The 21,778-nt window shown below is 41.7% G+C and overlaps 1 protein-coding gene across 1 annotated transcript in view; it reads left to right on the top strand.

Moving 5' to 3' along the window:
- Positions 1–21,778, top strand: part of CCDC88C (coiled-coil domain containing 88C) — a 92,575-nt gene that overhangs the window by 29,015 nt on the left and 41,782 nt on the right. The window contains exons 2-8 of the mRNA XM_017729012.1: positions 2,656–2,725; positions 12,579–12,637; positions 14,251–14,334; positions 17,868–18,008; positions 18,711–18,895; positions 19,431–19,512; positions 19,955–20,113. Of these exons, the coding sequence (XP_017584501.1) occupies positions 2,680–2,725; positions 12,579–12,637; positions 14,251–14,334; positions 17,868–18,008; positions 18,711–18,895; positions 19,431–19,512; positions 19,955–20,113 (756 nt within the window). The 5' untranslated portion in view covers positions 2,656–2,679. The remainder of the gene's footprint in view (positions 1–2,655; positions 2,726–12,578; positions 12,638–14,250; positions 14,335–17,867; positions 18,009–18,710; positions 18,896–19,430; positions 19,513–19,954; positions 20,114–21,778) is intronic.

Genomic DNA, 21,778 nt, shown 5'->3' with positions numbered 1-21,778 from the left:
TTCCAGATGTGGGATTTTGAGCAATGGATCTGAGATCTGGTCACATTATCCCAGATACTGAGTCAGTCACTGAGTGTCAGCTGAGCTTCACTAACTTTCTGAGGTTTCAGTCTGGACAAAATCTGAGTTAAACTGATCAGTGTAGGAGCTTTCCCTTAACATGTTTTATCTCATGCTTGCAGTTGTATGAGTGGATGGTTCATTGGCACATTGGTTCACAGAGGATAGTTTATTAAACTGAAATAACTGTTTCTCTGACTTGCTTTCCTGAGCTTGAAAAAGGAGAGCAGTGGCACTGGCCTTCCTTTATAAAGTGTTGAGATCTGTTGGTGAGCTGCACTACATAAGTCAGGTGTTATCACAGGCACTAATCTGAAGGTGAAGGCTTTTAGAATAATACAGATAATTATCTGTTTAAACATTTTACTTTGAAAATAAACGGGTCAGAGTATCACCTCTTACAACAATTGGAATCTTTCAATCTGAATTAACAAATCACTCTTCCAGGCTTGGGGCCATTTCAGCTTCTATTCAGTGACTGTCAGATTCTTGCTAGAAGGTATTGAGCTCAGACAATTATGAGGGAGTTCAGACATGGTTGTGTTGGATGATATACTCAAACAATTTTGCAGGAGGAGCTCATGGGAATGTTAGCAGCATAAAGGTTAGCTGTAATGTCTTTTGTGTCTGCCAGTTAAATAGCTAGCGATTTGATGATTACACAAAGACAACGCAAATACCTTATGCATACCTGCCTCAGTGCTGTTCCCCATGCTGGGTGACTGGAAGCAGAATTCTTTCTCCTCTTTTTTGCCATGGAAATTGCTGGTTAAAGCTCCATACTTCAGTATATGCGAAGTCTGATTTTTTTTTTTTTTTTTTTTTTTTTTTTTTTTTTTGGTCTTTTTTTGGGGTTGGTTGGTGTTTTGGGGGGTTTTTTTGTTTGGTTTGTTTTTTTGTTTTTTGTTGGGTTTTTTTTTTGTTTTGTTTAAAGCCTCAGTGCCGTGCTGTATTGTCATAGCACATATTGCACTCCAGCCATGTGGTCTTATATCCTATAGGTTTCACACCTGTTTTGGTGACAGATGCAAACAAACTTTGTTTAATGTGTCTCAAATGCCCAAAATACAAAATGCATTTGGCTAATGAGTCAGGGAATGTTTGGTCTGCCTTAGCCTAGCTTCATATTACATAAAGGACTGTAGAACCTTTTTCCTTAACAGATCCAAAACCCCTATTAGCTGTGACACTGCGATACTTCTACTTTATCCAAAAGCAGAACTGCCAAGGAGTGTTTTTTGGTATGGATCAGAGGAAAAAAATTAAATGTGTTGTATACAAAACATTTTTTTAGAATATGCACTCTGCTTATCAAAGGCTGCAGGCTCTCTGAATTATTTCCTCTTTCAATCAGGCTTAATTTTCCTCCTGTGGTATAACTTTGAAAGCAGAGAAATAACAATGGGTAGCTTGGAGGGGAAGTGTTTGGGTGAATGGGTGATTGTTTCAGGAAGTGTGTTTCTTTGCTGGGCTGTGGTGCTTTTTCCCCTGGTCTGAATGCTTTTCGAGTATCAATGCCATGTGCCCTTCCAGTGGCCTAGGGGTAGTCTGGGAAGTGGAGACAAGCAGGAAAAAGGCACCTGCCAAACATTTGGTAGGGTTGTATCTGTGAACTTTTGTTTCCTGAATCTCAGCACAGCATTTCAGTCATACAGCTGTTTTCCTCCCAGGCTTTTTATGTGAAATAAAAACTTGCCTGCAAAATGTTTTATCCAGATCATCGCAAGTGGGTGCTGGTAACTGCAGGTCAAAGTTAACAACTGTATTGCTCTGCTCTTTGTTTCTGGGGTGCATGGCTGGTTCTGTTACTGTGCAGAGTCCCCTTTGCAATGTATTTATTGGAACAACTTTAAGCATTTTGCCTGCCCCAGGGTTTGTAGCCTTTCTTCTCTCCTAAGCCATTCTGTGATTTCAGAGCAGCTTCAAACAGCTGGCATTTACATGTTGGACCTGATGCACCTCTGTTCTGTCATCTCCCCTGAAATAAAACAACCCTTAAATGATGTTCATGACATACTTAATTCTGTCTTACTCCTCATTAAAAACAACGCAAATAAATCTAGAACTTTATATCCAGTTTCTCTGAGCAGTGCCAGATGCCTGGTCAAGGGCTTTTCCCCACACCCACTTCCCCAGCCCATCCTTAAATTTTCAGACCCATGAGATAATTTGACCAATTATTTGAGTTACTCAGACTTCACAGAGTGGCTTCGGTACCTTTGAACCAGCTGCATTTATATGCCCTGAAACATGACAGCAGCTGTATGTTGCACATCAGATTAATACAGATCGTGCCTGGGGTAAAGGCATGAATGATTGGTGTTCCTGGCATGGTCATGCATTTATCCTGATTAGTACCATGGGACCCTTTGAGTTCCATATTAGCCATTGTTAAAAGAGGCGATTAGTGCGTGTTAGCTGTGCAACCTGATGCTGTCTTCAAATAGTGATTTCTCTCTCAAGTGGGGCTTCCTCTTGTGACCTTTGACCTGCCAGTATGTTAAAAGTTTTGTAATTGATGGAGCTTTGTATTCTTTGTGGTGGGATTGATTTGGATTCCTTCACGCTGAACTTTGTCTGTTCTCTTTTGTTTAGGAGGTCCTCCAGCAGCTGATTGTAATGAATTTACCAAATGTTTTAATGATTGGCAAAGATCCTCTTTCTGGTGAGTAGTTCATCAGCTTCTTCACCTGTCTCCTCTGCAATACTAAATCTGTTTTGTTTTCTTAAGCGATTCTGTAATTCTGTTCTAATTTAGGTTGGAAAACACCTTAAGGAGTCCAGCTCTTAACACTAAACTATGTCCCTAAGCACCACATCTGTGTCTTTTAAATACTTCCAGGGATACTCTATACTCAACCATTTCCCCGGACATCCTGTTCCAATCTTTGACCACCCTTTCAGTGAAGAAATTTTTCCTAGAGTCCATAGGAGTATTCTTAAGCCTCCCCTGGTACAACTTGAGGCCATTTCCTCTTGACCTATGGCTTGTTATTTGGGAGAAGAGACCAACCCCCATGCACTACAACATCCTTTCAGGTAGTTGTAAAGAGCAATAAAGTCCCCCAGAGCTTCCTTTTGTCCAGGCTAATCACCCCCAGCTCCCTCAGCCACTCCTCATCAGACTTATGCTCCAGACCCTTCCCCAGCTCCGTTTCCCTTCTCTGGACACACTCCAGCCCTTCAATGTCCTTCCTGTCATGAGGGGTCCAGACCTGAACACAGGATTTGAGGTGTGGCCTCACCAGTGCCAAGTACAGGGGGACAATTCCTGCCGTGGTCCTGCTGGCCACACTATTGCTGGCACAGAATGCCAGGATGCCACTGGCCTTCTTGGCCACCTGGGCACAGCTGGCTCATGTCCAGCTGCTGTCAAATGGCATCCCCAGGTCCTTTTCCACAGGGCCAGTTTCCAGCCACTCTGCCCCCAGCTTGTAGCACTACCTGGGATTGTTGTTGATCCAAGGGCAGGACCTTTACTGCTTTGAACCTCATTCCACTGGCCTCAGCCCATGGATCCAGCCTGTCCAGATCCCTCTGCAGAGCCTTCCTACCCTCCAGCAGATCAACACTCCCACCCAGTTTGGTGTTGTCTGCAAGCTGACTGAGGGTGCCCTCAATCCCCTTGTCTAGATCATTGATAAAGATACTAAACGGGGCTGGCCTCGGTACTGAGCATTGGGGAGCCCCACTTGTGACTGACCACCAGCGGGATTTAACTGTTTGGACTGAGAGTTGCTCCCAAGGGACTCTGGCAGCCAGTCTCCTAAACAGGCCATAATACAAACATGCTTTTTAATAAACTGTATGTATTTGTAGGCAAATGACAAATATTCAAGCATCTCTGAATCTTACAACTTTATGTATCTAGAATGTAACACTGAGGTATTTATATACCTGTATGAATAAATATACATGTGTATTTGCATGTGATGCATATATATGTGTGATGAGTGAGTTCTTGCCAAAGCCAGAGCAGCAGCTATTTGTTTGAAAGCCGTGTGTCTTCACCCCTTGCTGCAAGTGACCTAGGATATCGTCTGCCATAGGACAATGATGTGCTGTCCTTCAGGTGTTCGTGTGCCTGTATAATGAGTTTAGTTATGAATATATGTACACACACAGGGTCTTGCAGAATTGCCAAAAGATATGAAGGGACTGTTGCAAATGAAATATGGGAAGAAAATTAAGTGAAGATGGAGAGAAAAATACGCATATGAAAAAATAAGAAAAAGTGAGGAAGAGAATGGACAAAAAGAAAAACATTTGTCTGGCTATGTTGTTTAGACAATGATATCTGTTGCATGAAGTAGCACATCAAAAATAAGATGGAAGCCAGTGAGCTCATGTCCAGAGTCCAATGCTTTTGGCGAGACAAAATTAAAGCTGTTTAGCCTGAAAATGAAGTTGACTTCTTTGAACCACATTTCTGAAATGGAAAGTTTTGTCTCTATGTTTCTTACTTTTTTTTTTTTTTTTTTTTTCTTTTTGCCTGCCCATTCTGTCTCTGCCTGAGCCCAGTGCTTGTGCCAAGGACATTGTATTTGTTTTTACCAAAGAAGGTAAACTGAATGAACCCTGTCAGCAGTGATGGGGAATGACATGGTAATCAGCATCTCCAGAACAAATAAATGGTAGAAACCTTAGCAGAAGATTGTATTTTGCTGCTCTTAGCAGCTGTAGAGTGTGTATGTACAGAAAAGAATTTGTCCGAAAAGAATATTAGCAGCTGTTGGATCACTGATGCTCATAGTCTTGGCACTTCTGCTTAAAATTGAGCTGAGAATAAGGAATCCACTTCTTCAGCAAGCAGAATAAAGTCTGCAAGTCTTAATTGGGCTGTACAGGCTAGTGTTATGGGCAAGGAAGAAAGTCAAAATACAAGAGCTGTTGTTCTTCTCAGTCATATGGGCAATGGGCTGCTTAGCATCAAGAGTGCTGCTGAATAGAAATATCTGGGCCAGCAAGGCAGCATCTCTGCTGGTGGCTAAGTGTCAAGGGGAAAGGCTGGCTGGTTCCTTGTCACAGCCATTCCTGAGCGACAGCTGGCAGGAGACTCATAATGTGGTAAATACAGTTTTGGTTCCTGGGAAAGCTGCACATTTGAAAGCTGTCCTGGGTTCAGCTATAATTTCCTACCCTTGACCTGCTGGTTTTTGTCAGTACCTTAGATCTCTCTTTGAAGAAAGTACCTGTGTCTCTTGTAGGAAAGATGCTGGTCATCCATGTGTTCCTGTCTTCTAGCTCCTTTAATTACAACCAGAAAACTTTCTTCTCTGAGATCTTTAAAAATGTGGTGGTTTAGTTTGGCTTTTTTGGGGTTTTGTTGGGGGGTTTTTTTTGGTTTGGTTGGTTGGTTTGGTTTTGGTTTTTGTGGTATCTTAAGTCAGCAATGGGGAAAATAAATTTTATCATTGGAATTATTGGGACAGAACATGAGAAGAAAGGATAAAAAAATGCAAAAATGTAACATCTGGATGTCTAAAGTTGATGGCGTATGTGTGCAAAAAAAAGTACAAATTTCTTATTTAGCCATATTATATAAGGATTTTTGAGAACCAGTCCCAGCCTAGACATGACCAAAGAAGGTGGTGAGCAAAGGAAGACTCAAGATGTGTTTGCTTTCAAGAATGTATTCAAGAAGGAGAGTGTCTGAGGAGCTGATCTTAGTCTTACTGTTGGGTAGGCATTTACTGGTAAGACGTGCAGGAGAAATGGTTATAAAGTGGAGAACTTGAACTTCCTTCAGGAAGAAGAACCTGGCTGAGGGCTAATGGGAAGCTTGGAAAGAGGGAACAGGAAGGAGATGGCTGACACAAAGGTAGTAAAACCAATGCAAAAAGCTGAATGAAGGAATAGGCTGTGATGACCAGTGTAAGTGAGTGATGACCTGGTGATGATGTCTTTGTTTCTGTCTTGCAGAGAGGAGTCAGAGGAAGGCAGCAGCACTTGGGAGGGGAAAAACAAGCAAAACAAAGATGCTCTCTCTCTCTCTTAGTGAGGCAGAGATGAAATCCCAATTTTGCCTTCCCTGTCCTGTAGCTAAGTTATTTCACTGAAAGGTACCTCTTGATCAGAGAAAAAAATCAATCCCACGGTTTCATTGCTGGAACAAATCCAGTACTGCTTTGTACTGTTTGAGCTGGGAATGCTCTTAATGACTGTATTGACTCCACAGGTCCAAGACCAGAGAGCTGTTAAATCTGATTCACTGTGTACAATTTCAGTGACTTATTTCTTGTAACAAGCCCGTGTGATGTTTTGCTACGCACACTTTTCAGAAATTTTACTTTTGCCCTCTAAAACACAGCAAAAAGTGGTGTTACAGGCATTAAATTATGGATTGAACAGCACTGAGGCTGCGAATGCTGTTCTTGCTATTTAGCTTCCATTTGGCACTCACCGTTGACTGTTGGGGGCTTCTGCAGCTCTGCTTTGAATGTGAGATTATTGGAAAAACAGAGCAGCCATCACAAAAAATGCAGTAGCACTTGGGCTTTGCATAGGAAAAGGCACATGTCTGTTGGGTTTATGAGCTTTACTTGCTTTCATGTCCTCTAATTTGGTTCCAGGCCATGGCAAATTTGCCTACTGTAATTCATTTGTCCATGGGAAAAAAAATCAGAAATATTTGTTAGAAGATGAAGGCTTGACTGTTTTCTAGAATATAGGGAGCTAAAAATAAACTTGAAAGTTTAATTGAAGGATTAAAAAAATTTTCGCAGGAATTTGACTTGCAGAACAATGCAGCTGATATTAGAGGATTTATTCTCTTCACTGCACTGTGTGGTAGACAGCTACTACCATTAAATTTCCTCTTGGCTTCTGTCTTTCTCATTTGTTTTTCTTGCTGAACAGCTTTTTCAATTCATTACTGCACCACAAATCCCCCTGTGTTCAATAAGAGAATCATCAGCCTATTTATCATCTATGACATTGCTGTAATCACTTTTTCATATTATGTATGGTTTTAGCGTGCCTTATAAACTGCCACTCATTAATGTGGCCACACAGGGAATATCAGTACACAGTAATGGTTGTGAACCTCTGTTTAGGTACATTTTTTAATTTCTCCATTCCTAGACATTTTTAGCTTTACACAGCTAGTGAGTGTACTTAGAAACTTATGGCAATTAATCTTTTGAAACAGTCATAATCATGAGGGGGGAGAGATTTTAACTTGTTTTTAGATCAAGAATGGAAATGAGGTTTTACTTGCCTAAAATAGGCTCCTTTCTGTCCCTTCAAAAAACTTTGCTGTTTATATACAGTTTTCAAATTACATGTTAAGTTTGTGAATGAGAGACCCCAAAGTCCCTGCTAACAAGTGTCTATAGAAAACTAGTTTTCATTAAAATTGTAAAAGTTGTCTACTCTCATTTGGGTATTTTTCATGTCTGGTTTCCTTCCTCATTTTGTTTCACAGTCCTCCAGAGGCACAAAGGTTCATAAAGTATAAAGTTAATAACAAAACAGTGCCTCAATAGTGTAAATCTAGCATTCAAGCTTTTCTCACTGAGGATGTTGCTGGAGTTCGGAAAAACAGCACTTGTGTGTTTCACCCTCCCCACGTTCTCTGCACGCGCTCCAGCTGCTGCCTGTGACACTCCGTGTGCTGGTGCTCCCACTCCTGTGCTGGACAGAGTAACATCAGAGTAGAAATACGGAGAAACAGGCAGCACAAGCCCAAGATTTTGTACTTACTTGAACCTGCTTGTTCCCATTTCCTCTGACATCTTTCCATCCCCCCTCTCATTTTTTTCATTGTTTGTGTTCTCTCTGTACCTTGATCCTCCTTTTTTTGTTGTGTCTCCTAATCCCTCTGCCTGCCTTCTCCCTGAGTCCTGCCATCTGTTTCCCACCCTCCACCCCCACGAGAGCAGAGGGATCTTCTGGCTCTGGCACAGAGAGGCTCCCAGGATGCACAAGTGGTGTCTGGGCTTTCCCTTCCTTTATTTTCCAGGAAACCTGCTGGCCTTCTCTCACGCCTGGGAGCAGATGGGCTTTCTGCAAATGCTCCGGGTGGCTGGCTGGCTCCCTTGCAGCACAAACACAGGGCCTGAGAGCAATTGCCCTGGAATTTTAAGAAAAGGCATAAAAGTCTTTATTTCTTAATTAGCACCTTTCTGTTTAAGTGATGGTGTTTTGACTCTTGTCTGTTCAGCTTGTGGGTACCTCTCTGCTAGGAGCTGCCCCAGACCTAAATGTTTGCATCCTAGGTCATAGGAGGACAGTGTCTTGGTAAGATCAGCTAATAAGCATGAGTAGACTCCGCAGACTTCCTAGCTGTCTGGGAAGGACTTGTGTCATCCAAGTGAGCCAGCATAGGGGAGCTGGCACATTCCTGCTTATGCGGTTGCACAAGGAACTTTAGCATCTTATAAATGGGCACAAATCAAGCTTTTTGAAAAACATGAGAACCATTCACTGTTTAGAAGGCATGATTGAATCGGGGATGAAGGTTACTTGCTTTCCTTCAGCATGCATTGCAGGATTAGAGGCATTGCAGGGCAGAAGCACTGGCTGCAGTGTAGAACTTCACTGTGGTGCTCTGTAATAGTCCTAGAAGTGCTTCTGATTCACTTGGTCACCTTGGGCACTCCACTGAAGTGTGTGGTATCTCAGCTCTCCTGTGGGTGAGATGAAAAAGGAGAGAGGGGTAATTAATCCCTTCCTGGCTTGTTTTGAGGTTTAATTGAAAACTCTCTCTAAAGCACTTCAGATTGTTAGAGAGGTTTTTTCATACTCATACCCTGTTTTTTCTAAAAATCTCCTGTAATAGTGTAATTCTACAAGGCTTTAAAATGTTACTCAAATGTAGCTTGAGTATGAGTGATCTGGGAGTGCCTTAATGTCAACAAACTGTCTCCTCCCCACGGAAAACAACTTCTGAATGAAAGCCCAAGGAATGGAACTCTTTAATCACACATGATCTTTGGAAGCACTTGTGTGGCTGGTGTATCTGCTGAGTGGACCTTTAAGCCTTACAAGTGTTTCTAGTCAGTAGTACAACCTCACTTTCATTACATGATGTAGCATGTCTGCAAGCATAGAAAAATTTGTTGAAAAAACCTGGACTAATCTGACACTGAACCGTGCCATAAATCAAATCCCTCCTGATGGGCAAGAATTTTCTAAAAGTCCTTGCAAGGAGTTTCAAAGATAAACCAAGACTTTTCCTTGAGTTTCAATGCTGCCAGATAGTTGTTTATTAAGTCTTATCAGAGGAACAGAGCCACTAGCGTGACCCAGGTGCAGCATAGAGCACAGAAAGCAGGAGTGAAGTCTCTAATTATCAAGATTTACACATCCTTTTAAAGATAATTTAACCAATGGTTACTAAAAACGTATATTATTTTCACTTTTCTACCAATTATTCAGTGACACAACCAGGAACTGTGGCATTCTCTATCCAGTCATTCCAAACTACTTTTACTGCAGAGCATGGAGTAGTAGAGGAAGAAGAAGGTTTAGAGAACAACAACAATCCTCCATTTTGGTATTTTTTACTCTTACCTATTTACTACGAGGAGAAGCCCAAAACCTCTAAATTTTCACCCTGTGACAATCTTACATAGTAGTCTATCACCTAATTCACACCACTGTATTTTCTAGTTCTTGTCTGATCATTGGTAATTTTTTTCCAAGGTTGGAGGTTAAAACAGTGTTGTTCAGGGGGGTAAGAACCCTTAAAAACAGGCAGAGAAATATTCTCAGCACTCTGGGTTCCTACATAATCCTGACAGCTATATTTTCACTGCAAGCTGCCAGGGGGGAGAGCAGACTGCTAAATGTTTTGTTTAAAACAGTAAGAGACTAATAACTCATGATTATCTCGTCTTAATTTCTTACTCCTTTCTATAAACTCTAGTTTGTCCATCCCTGCCATGGCTTGCCGTGTCTGCCTCAGCTTCACTTCCTCATGGGAGGGCTGGAGTGGGGTAAGGTCTCACTCAAAAGGCTGTTTCCAGGCAAGGTCGGTCCCTGTTGACCTTGCTAAGTTACTTTGCAGTAATAGCCAAAGGTGTTTCACCTCATAGGGTCGTGGAGCAACACCAATGCCCATCTGTTACCTCACTGAGAAAATAGCAAAGCTGTGTTGCAGAGGGGTAGAGTGTGGTTTGAATGGCTTTAAGTAGCTCACATGCCTTTAGGATGGTATAGATGCTGTCACAGTTGGGAAGTAGCCCTGGTGTTTCTAAAATGAGTGATTTCAAGCCACTGTGCTCACCCCCAGGATAATTGGGATGCCGTGGAGCACAGATTGGAATTTATGGTTGACAGATGAAGGTGCCCAGAGCACATAAGGGTTACATCTCATGTCTGGCATGATCCAGAGCAAGCAGCCTAACTCCTTCAGTCTCTCCACGGAGATGTTCTGCCTGAGTAAGTTTGGGTCAATGAGAGACACACTCAAGTCACTTGCTCTCCATAACTTAATGACTCGCTTTTGTGTCCCACAGACATGCTCTGCATTTAATTCTTGGTCTGTACCTGCTTTGAAGATGATGTAGAATGAAACCCAGTGCTGAAACTAATGAGAGCTCAGTTTCTTGAAAAAATACCTTCTGACCAAACCGATAGTCTCCCACTTGTGCCCTCAAAGGAACTGTTCATGAAGTAACAGATTTTTTTTTTGCTGTTGGTGAAGGGTTTTGTGTCACTGTCTATGCTTAAGATTGTGTTACTGAGGCTCATACAGAACAATCAGACTTTCACAGGCTGAAATGTAATTTGTGTGTTAAATTGTAACTTTTCAGGAAAGAGGAAGCCTTGTATTCTGCTACATATGGGGAGAAGAGTAAGAATGATTGTATGTTTTTCAAAACCAGTTTTTAAATATTCTGCAGGGGAATAAGCTATATTGTATTTACAGGCTGAAGTGTGAACTTGCATGCTTAAAGATGGTTGTTCCTGTTGAAGAGAAGAATTTCTGCTTGCAAAATCATAATGGTTACTAAATGCAAGACCTGGATGTTGAGAATTGTAGTGTTCATTCATACAGTCATGATGATTTTTGTAGGGCATTCTTGAGTCGTTTTAAAAGATGAACATTCCTAAAAGTTGTCGAAAATTTGTAGGTATGTTTAAATACTGGTTTAGGACGTTTGTGTGCTCGGAAATCAGGAAACAAGTTACTTCCTAAGCTGCCTGCACGTGGCCATGCTGGCTTGCAAGGTTGTGGGAATGGCAGGAACCCCCGTGGTAATTTAGGTCAGTGCCCTTGTGCAGCTGTGGGGCTGTGGCAGTTTAACTGATGAGTCAGATTAACTCCCCTTCCCTGGCCTTGGGTTCTGCACATGCCTCTGACTTTCTGCCAGGGCAGCCTCACAAGGGCATGGTGTTGGTGGAGGAGCGCAGTTGCACTCAGAATTTAGTATCTATGTAGTGATGGGAGTAACTGAACACCCAAGTAAAGCAGGGTATAAAATGAAAGTGTTAGTCCCAGTTATACACTCAGGAAGAATGCACATGTGTAGGGATGAGAGAAAACTATATGTGGCCTGTTTTGTTTCTTTGTTTCTCTTTCCTGATCTTCCCCCAGTGTGGATGAGGACAGGCTTTTTCTGAAGCTAGCTCTGTAAAGATGCTTTTATTTCCTCATTGAAACTCCTTGCCTTCCTTTTGCCCTCCTTGCCTTGCCCTTTGTCTTATTTTGATATACATAATGTCCTTTACCATCCAACAGTCCACATTAATTTTGTTGAAACAAGCTGTCTCTAAGCTGCACCAGTTCCCCTTGTGAGGCTTTCCCTCTCCTAACCCTAGGAAATGGCCGGCAGGGCTGCTGGTCGCAGCAGGGTTCCCTGCAGCAGCACCAGGGATGTGTCTCCTCTCCCCACGGCTCCCAGCATATGGTCAGCTCCTCAGTATCGCTTATACATCACTCATTCTCTGTCCTCTTACCGCATGGAGTTTACGCTTCAAAGTGTGAACAGGCTTTGATGCAGAACACAGGCAGAATTTGTTTGCTAAAACATCTCTCAGAGAGGATTTATATGCACAGAATGGTATTCAGCTTTGGGAAGTCTGAGTGGCAACTGTTTTACAGAAGAAGAATTTAGGGCAAGTTCTTTGTGAGTAACCCTCCTTTGCTTCTGCCCATGGTGTTTTTGTTTTATTTTGGTAGGGTTTTTTGGAGTGGGGAGAGCTGTTGGTGGTTTGTTGGGCTTTTTTGCACTCTTGTTAATAACGACCCAAGAGACAAGGATTGGTCATAGGCATTGAACTATTTAAAGGAATTCTTTTTGTGATGTATTGATCAGAAAAGCCTTAGAAAATGATAGGTGAGGATAGCACATCAAAGGAAAAATGCCTTGCTGAAGTTGGGATTTTAAACTAATCCATATGAACTGCATTGTTGCGTAAAGAATACGGTAACTTTATTACAGGCATATATATTTTGTTCAGGCACTTGTTCGAAGGTCTTCTCTTTTTAGGCATGTATTTTGGAGAGGATCACTTGGACGTAGTTTATCTGTTATACACATGTACTGATGACCTTTTTTCCTCTCTAGGTAAAAGCATGGATGAAATCAAGAAGCTGCTCTTGTTGGTTCTGGGATGTGCTGTGCAGGTGAACATTCATAGAAAATAAGACCTTTTTGAATCTGGTTTTTTTTTTTCTGAGCTGAGAAAATCTACCCAAAGATCAGTGCTATGTGAACAAATCTTGAGCTCAAGACAGCTTGTGAGCTAAATTGTGAGAAACACAATAGGTGAAGGAAAGAAATGCAGGGGAGAGGAAGCACATTGTGTGATAGCAGTAGCCTCAATTTGTTGCTACTGCTTAATCAGACACAGGATGTGTACTTTCACAGCTTCGATAACACAGTGGGACGAGATAAGTTTTGAACAGTGCTCTTGATATCAAGCTTGCTGTTGGTTTATTTTCTTATTTTTTAAAATAAAAAGTGGAACAGTACATGTTAATGCCAAACAAATAGTTTAACAAGTCTAAATATTTGTTTAATGAATCATGATTTTATTTGCACAATATTTTGATTTAATATTGTGTCGAAAATACCAGATTAATAGATACTTTGTATGTTAGTGTGGAGATCTCTGTGTGTGACATTTGTTTAAATAAATAGAGAGACAATGCATATGGAAAACTGCAGAAATGCGCAGCAGTTACTGGATAAAGAAATCAGTGTTCTGCCCACCAAACCTCTGAGGCAGTAAACAATGGCCTCGTTGCGGGCGGGCCTTTGCTGATAATTGACCTTGTTTGTAGGTCTGCCTAGTGTCTTTGTCATGCCTTAGGACACTTACCCTGCTCAGCTATGTCAGCTCAATTATGTCAGGGTAAAGCTGTCTACGTATTGCCCCTCTGAATTACGTTAGTGTTGCATTGCAGCACAAAGAATTGTTTTTGCTGCTGTGCATCCTCAGCCCTCGTTTACTGGTCTGAGGTTCTTCCCAGTGAAATAAATGGTTGAGACTCAGAACCGGGCCCCAGAAGGACACTGTAAATGAGTTTAAAAAAACCCTTTTAAATACTGCTTAAGTTCTTCACAGTGCAGTGTTGTTACAAGAAGGCAATAACGTTCTTAGTGCACAATCACAGATATACAGATAGCAGATGTCTGCCTCTTCTAAAGCCTTAAGTAAAAGATTTACTGAAATCTGTTTGTCTGAAATGTCACTCATTTTTATCCAGAATGTTTCCCAGTTTTTTTTATCTAAAGCATATGTTGATTTAGTCCAACAAACAACATTGGGTGTTGATGTGGATAATATCTAAAGTGATGCATCTCTCTTCATTGCCAAAACTAAGCAAAATGCAAACAGCAAAGCAGACAGGTTAAATGGTGCAGTGTAAATGAAGGTTTACATTTGTGCAGCTCCATTAGTGAAGCTGTGATGATTTCTTCGGGCTGTTTCCCCACCTCTTGATCACACTGCATGTTGAACTTGTTTCTTAAGAGCAAAACCAGCCATTTAACTTAGCCTTAATTGTACTGACTATAAAGTTTAAATAATTTAATGCAATTTGGTTCGTGCTCCATATGGAGCAGTGAAGTGTTACACCTTCTAGTGTGACAAAGTATATAGATCTTAAAACAGTTTTTTATTAGCATTATGGGTTGTTTGAGTTTGGAGGTTTTTTTAAAATTTAAATGAAAAATTGAGCAGTTAAGTTTTAGGGTATGTAGCACTGTTTCAGGGTGTGCTTTCTTTTAACAGTGTGAAAGAAAAGAAGAGTTTATTGACAGAATAAAACAACTGGATATTGAAACCCAAGCTGCCATTGTGTCGCACATTCAGGAGGTAGGATTCCTAGTATTGTCTCTTTTGATGTTGTATCTCTCCCTTCCTTGACTTAACAGTCAATCTGTTAAGGATATTTTTGCTATAAAATATTAATGCTTAGAATTTCATAATGGATTCATGAAATTCACAAAAAGGAAAATTGAATATGTTGCTACACTCAAATTACAAGATGAAAATAGGTGTTGGGATCATTACTTGGCTCAGTGGTCTTTTAGAGATGCAGTGTTAAATGCCTTGCTTGCCACTTAAAGGTTATGTAGAAGGAATTGTTGTAAGGATCCATGTGCAATATTGACAAAATCCATGTATGTCTTAGAAGCTGCAGAGCCCCTTGCACCAATGGTGTAAACACTTAGTCCCCAAGCCCTGTGGTAGGTGACACAGCCTGCCCAGTGTTGGGGTCCCTCCCCTGCCATGGAGCCGTGGGAGAGGGGCCCTGAGGGCACAGGCACGGGGTTTCCCTGCCCCTGCTCAGCCTCGTTCCCATTGGTTGGTTTGTGTTCCCTGCGCGGGCAGAAGGACCCTCGGGTCCCGTGACTGGAGCAGTTCCTGGGCAGAGCTCCGGCCATGCGGCTGGAGAAATAAACATCTCTGAAACAGCTATCAAGAATCTGTCTGTCCATATATATTTCCTTTCCACGGGACTCCTGGTTTGATATATGCGTGTTGCAGGATCCCCACTGCAACAGAGGAGTATGTGGAGAAAATCAAATAAGAGATTTCAGGAAATACTAAAGAATTACAGTAAATTGGGTGGTGGTGACTCAAGGATAAGAAGATCAAATGCTCCTTATAGGAATTACCAGTGCCTGCCAACAAATGCATCCTCAACGGGTAAAGGTGATGGCACAAGGAGAAAAGTCAGGGACCCCTCTGAGGCTGGAGAAGCTGCAATACACATCAGGGCACCTGCTTGGTGACAGGGTTTCAAATCCCTGCCCCAAAATACACACTTGCTCTGGTAAAGCTGGAGGGTGGCCATGGGAGAGCAGGAATATAAAAATTCAGATTTAAATTCAGAATATATCAACATTACAAGGACAAAGAACAACATTAATGCTGCTCTCTGTTGACAGATAAAAGCAAAACCCAGGGAACATGACTGGTAATTGTTTTCCCAATTCCATGACACTGTCTAATACTGCTGGGACCCCTCTGGGATGTTATTATATCATTGGGGGCTACTACTGGAGAAGGTAACAAACCTAGGGAATTTCAGGAATGAGGGAAAGGTTGTGCTGAACAACGGATTGGATTTTTTTGCTGCCAAGTATCCCACAAAGGATGAGAAAGAAGCCAGCAGAGGCCCCGGAGTGAAGGTTTGAGTGCAGCAGGGGCTGTTAATTAACGCCTTTAGCATGTCACGATCCACATTTGCTGAGACAGGAATATCAAGAGGGAATATCATGCACAGCCTGGATCCAGGCAGCATTTGTACCAGCTGTGGAGAGCTCACTCAAGGATTTCATGTGCATGGGCAGAGGCTCTCTTCTCTCCAGTTTATCTGTTCTGCCAGCCCAGGAAATCACCCTGCTTGCTATCAGACCGAATGGGGTGGGGCTCTGGGTGTGATCCCCCACTCCACCCCGAGCTCCAGCTGTTTCTTCTGTCTTTGCACTGAGTTTGCCTTTATATTCAGTCTTCCCCCATTTTATTATTCTCAGGGTCACCCTGCATGTTTCCACCCCGTTCTTCAGGGGATGTTATTTCTCTGATCTGTGCAGTGTCTGGGGGATCAGGAAGCCCCATATTCATCACCTCAAGCTTCCATTCCAACTTTTTGTTTTTTCTCCTTTTCTTCCTCTGTTTCTGCAGCTGCCCAATTTTCAAAGACTGATAACTCAGCTGCTTTCCTGCCTTCTATTTCTTCCTTTAGGTCCTGTTCCCTTTTAGTATCATTCTTCATGAACTGACAAGCAGCTGTTAGGTGGCTGCCTAACATTTTACAAATCTGTTTCCTTCCTTTCTTTATGTGGTCCCTGGCCACCTTCAGATGTTCTTCCACAGCTTTCCAATCATGCCAGCATCACAAGTCCACCCTTCTGAGGGTTCAGGACTTGGATTCCTTCCATGCTTTTTTAAGGACTCAGGGATATCACCTGCCATCCTGCCCACTCTGCCAATTTGTTATGCATTATTGGTTTCAGGTTGCTCAACGTTTCACCATCAAAGGTATTAGCAGAAGCAGGCTAAATATGAATTTGTAAAAGTGGGACTTAACAAAATTCAGTGGCAAGGGTGACTCCATTGCTTACTATACCGATGAAGCACACAAAGGAAAATCAAGTTAAAATTGATTTAGAATGATTTACACACAGACTGAAGATGCAAAAGGTTAAGGGCAATTCTCCCACTGATCAGAGAGGACCCTCTTGCTTTCCAAACCCCTGATAAAGCTTAGGTGAGCTAGGTCCAATCTTAGTCTCAGACTTCATCAACAGTTTATATCTAAAGGATTTAGCAGCACTTGGCCATGCAGCTGGAGAAATAAACATCTCTGAAACATCTAGCAAGAATCTGCCTGTCCATATATATTTCCTTTCCACGGGACGCCTGGTTTGGTATATGCATGTTGCAGGATCCCCACTGCAACAGCCCAGTGACTCGTTTCAGTGGCCTCTGAGCTAGATGGTCTTGAAGAGCTGAAATTGAACATATAGTCTTTTTAAAAAGGTATTCGATCCAATGACAAGCATTCTTAGATTTCTAGGACTTCAGAAGAAGGAAAGGCTATGGATAGGCCTGGCAAATAATGCAGAAAGTCTCTTACTTTGAAGAGCCAGGTGGAAGTGCCCCTCAGTGGGAGTGGATGCTGACTGTGGCCAGGTGCATGCAGGTCATGCATGCAGGTGTAAAAAGCCTGGTACAGTCAGATTTGAGGAACAAATAAGGGAAGTCTTAAGACAGGAATTTTTTCTTAACATTTAAAAAAATAGTTAATTTTTAGGAAAGAAAAAAATTACAATGAGGTAAGGACATGATTATAACAAAAGCTGGAACAGTCATTAACTGAGCTTGAGAGACTTGCCTGATGTTTCTGCTAAATGATTCAGAGTAAATCAATTTAGGTAGGGTAACAGTTGAAAGATACACTGCTAGCAGCAGCCAGAGGTATTTCTGCAGCTGATACAGCTCCTCCCAGCTGTATCAGGTGCAAATTGCAAATTCATTGAAATTGGGGATTCTTCCTAGTAAGTTCAGTGTGGGATCAGTCCCTTCTCTGTGGGGATTACCTCAGGGTCAGTAAGACAGTTGCATACTTCTAATATGCAAGTGTGCATGCTATTGATCATATTTATCTGATCACTTTTAAAACTCAGACTTTAAGAATTATAAAAAATGTAAATACCAAGAATTTCTGGGTAGTGTTGTAGTTAAGGTAGTTGCATTTATTATTTGCAGCCTGGGTTTGGTGAAATGGATATGTTTTTTAATTTATCAGTAGAAGAACCTGGGGGATGCTGCATATATGGTGAACAAATTTTCAACTCAACCAGTGGAAAGACATACTTTTCTGTTCCTATTCCTAGGTGACTCACAACCAGGAGAATGTATTTGACTTGCAGTGGCTGGAGCTCCCAGATATGGCCCCAGAAGAACTAGAATCTCTCTCCAGGAACATGGTTTTCCACCTCAGGAGGCTCATTGATGAGAGAGATGAATGCACAGAAGTACGAGGACATATCTATCCCATACAGAGCTGATGAGAAGCTGTGGATGAGGGCTCCATTCCTTCTCTCATGTCTTGTTTGTGGACTAGGTTTCTCTTTCTTCTGCACCTTTCTACTACACCTCTGAAAATTTGTAGAAAGTGTTTGACTTTTCCATTGGTTCTTGTGTAAGCACTAAGATGTGGTAAAATGATTGGTGAAGAGGAGTTGAGCAGTCTCTCCATGAAATGGAGACCGAATGTCTCTGAGTCTCTGTCTAGTCATTCATGCAGTGCTTCCTAGTCTCTCCATTGGCATCTACGCTCCTGGGCTCCATTGTCTTGTCTAGTTTTTTTTGATTCATCAGTTCCTTTCCCTTCAGATCTCTGGAGAAGCCTCACCTTCTTTGGCCTGTTAATCATCTGTCATGCTTTTGACTGCGATTGTGTTAATTAAAACTGTTAGTTGTTACAGGTTTTTATGAATTCTTCAAGGAAAACAGACTACTTATTTTGAGCATTGGAAGGGGAATGTTCTAGTGGTCAGAGCATAGTGGAGATTCCTTTCCTCTTCTGTGTAACCTTCATTCCTGGCTGTCACTAGGATTCTGTATCATGCTAGACCAATAATTTCCTAAATCTAAAAATATTTTTAGGTATTTTTAAAACAATGTATAAATACGCTATTTATCTCTTGGCACTACATAGTCTTCTGTATTTCCAGGTCATTGTAGATCTCACTCAAGAGAGAGACTATCTGCAGTCTCAGCAACCACCAAGCCCTCTGAAAGTACCAAGTCCAGATTCTTCACCAAACCCTGCCAACCCTCTTTCTAATGAAGAAAAGCAGCACCTTGCAGTTGAGCTGGCGGACACAAAGGCTAAATTGAGAAGAATCCGTCAGGAGCTGTAAGTCACCGTTATTTTGTGCTTCTGGAGAGACTTGCATATTAAGTCTTGTACATCCTGAAAAAGCAGGAGCCTGTTGGCTCCAATACACCAGCTTCCATAGGTGCTCTCAGAATCACACCTTTCAAATCAGAGCAGTAGGAAGCTAGTAGTGTCTTCCATCTTTTCTTCTTTCATAATTGGCTTTTAAATGTAGTGATGGCTGCTTCCATTCTTCTTTTTGTCTCATCTCTCTCTTCCCCTCCTTCAAAATACCAACTGCTAGCTCTGCATTTTAACTTGAAGTAGAAAGTCCACAGGCCAGTGAAGCAGGTGCACGAATGAGATTTAAACAGAGGAACTTAGTATAAAAATAGAGTTGCAAACTCAGATCTATGATATGCGTATGGTATAATGGGAAAATGATGAAGCTGTCATAATAAAGAATATGCTGTGAGATTTGTATCTTCTTTTACAGATTCCTGGCAGTGTCCATATAATCAATATTGTTTCAGGAAAGAAAAAAAATTACTAAGATTTTTCTAATCTTTTTCAGGGAAGAGAAGTCTGAGCAGCTTGCAGATTCTAAACATGAAGTTGAGCAGCTCACCCTAGAGCTGCAAAAAATAAAGCAAGAGGTGAGATGGGCTTGTTTTACTGTGACAATCTTCCCTATTTAAAAAAAGATCCTGTTTCAGTGTGAGGCTAAAATTACTACTATGCCTCTTTTGTAATGAAGAAATCAACTTAGTCCAGCAAGCTGTTCAAAGATTATGGTTGTGGCATAGCAGTGCTATGCTTTTCACTTAACTGTTGAGAACAGTCTCATCTGTTCAGCTTGCAAATAGCCTAGTAGTGCCTGAAGCTTATGCAGCATCAGGCATTAGTAATGTCCAACAGGCTGAAGAACCTCTCTGTCTTGTAGAGAATTTACTGGCTACCAAGAGAATTCTTACTCCTTAACCAGGGGAATACTATTTGTCAACACTTAAAATCAGTAAGTAAATACAAAAAAATAAAGTTTGAAGTACATGCTTAAAAGTGTTAACTTAGATTTTTCTCCCTGGTTATCCCTCACAGAACATGCACCTTGCCTCAGATGCTCGCTCTGCCCGAGCATACAGAGATGAGCTCGACTCTCTGAGAGAGAGGGCAAACCGTGTGGAGAGACTCGAGATGGAACTGGTTCGGTGCAAGGAGAAACTTCACGATGTGGAGTTTTACAAAGCTCGCATGGAGGCAAGTGAAAATTAGGAGGATTCGTTGAGTAATCCTTAATGTGTGGCTTTTGTTGCATTACTAGTTCATGTGTTGTTTGTCATTAAGCTGACTGTAGCAGAACATCAGAGCAAGTAAAATTTTCATGACATACATCATAGCAGTTGACTGAGCATCATTAAACTTCTTTCAGTAGAGGAAGGACTTGGTGCGCACAAAATAAATGCCCATTAGTTTTAAAGAACTCTGCTTAGTTCAGCATTATGTGGCTAAACAGGACAAACCTTTTCTGAATGTTGTTGTTTTTTTTTTTTTTAGAGTCCAGATCCTTAGTTTAGCTTTAGGTAAATTCCCTGTGTTCCAGAGTTGTTCTTTCACCAGCATTTTAAATACCATGTATTAATTAGTTAAGTGGACGTCTGGGAGATTTTCCTTAGGGTTTTGTAGCAGATGCAACTGGTGTTAAAATGGCATTTTTAAGGATGACCTCAGATGACAAATTCTAGCCACCCCTTTTTGCAACTGTTACTTATAGTAGAAAGGAGAAAAAATTTGGTTCCTCCCTAGTTTTATGAGTGGGATATGTTAATGAGAATTGTGTGGCTTTGCCCTAGTAGTAATGTCAGTTACTCAGCTTAGTCACCTGCAGCTATGCCCATCCTGGAATTATTAATTGAATTAGGTTGCAGAAGACCTTGGAGATCATCTGGCCAAACTCATTGGCTCAGCATGGCTGACATTAAATTTAAGTAGGACTGCTTTTACTTTCTGTTCTTTCAGTTCTTTGAGGCATTCACACCAAAACTCCCAATAATCCACATACGTAACACTTCAGCCAAGGTCAAATAAATCCAGACTGCTGAACAAATGCAGGTTCGGTAATTGACAACCTCACTATAATTAGATAAAATCCAGGTCTGAAGTAGAAGAGTGAGGTTGCCAGGCCTCTTGCTGAGAGCATAGACCTTATTTTTCTGCTCTATAAACTCTACTTTGTAGGTGATTTTTTTTTCCCTTCTATAACCTAAGGGGGCAGCTAGCTGCTGCTTCTTATGAATAGGTTCACTAAAATGGATGGTTATTAAATGTAGTAATAGACTACAAAAGCCTGTCTTGCTTCTCAGTAATTCTCAGTTTGCATTAGGAAGTACAAAGCTCTGTCTCTCTCTGTTTTCCTCCCTCAAGCTGGCAAATCAGTCATGCTCTACCCTGGCACACTGGCTATCAGTGAGCCATCCTGGTGTTCCCCTTCTGACTGTGCGCTGGTGGTGCTTAGCTTTACCTGCTGCTCAGATAATTTACCTGGAGCTTGGAGAGGAGTTTTTGTCCCCTTCATCTGAGATCAAGGGAGTAGCCTCCTTGCTTGCCCCAGAGCCAGCACTTTCCTGCGCTGCTGTCTGCATGTCCTGCACTGCTAATCTTGCTTAACACAGCATTCAGTTAAGAGACCTTCACATTAGTTTCAAGTTTGTTCTAACTCTCTTCGCTCTCTCTTCCACTCTGTCAGTTTTTGGTGGAACTGTGGAATGTCAGAGATGAGTGCTGGCTCTCCAGGGATACCTCCCTGCAATACTGTCATAGTTTAACCCCAGCCAGCAGCCAAGCCCCTCGCAGCCACTCACTCACTCCCCCACCAGTGAGATCAGAGAGAGAATTGGAAGGGTAAACGCTGGAAAACTTGTGGGT

The sequence above is a fragment of the Corvus brachyrhynchos genome, unplaced genomic scaffold (genome assembly GCF_000691975.1).
Source record: "Corvus brachyrhynchos isolate BGI_N302 unplaced genomic scaffold, ASM69197v1 scaffold1, whole genome shotgun sequence".
Lineage (NCBI taxonomy): Eukaryota > Metazoa > Chordata > Aves > Passeriformes > Corvidae > Corvus > Corvus brachyrhynchos.
Note: the sequence above shows the minus strand (reverse complement) of the source record. Positions and strands in the feature narration are given on the sequence as shown.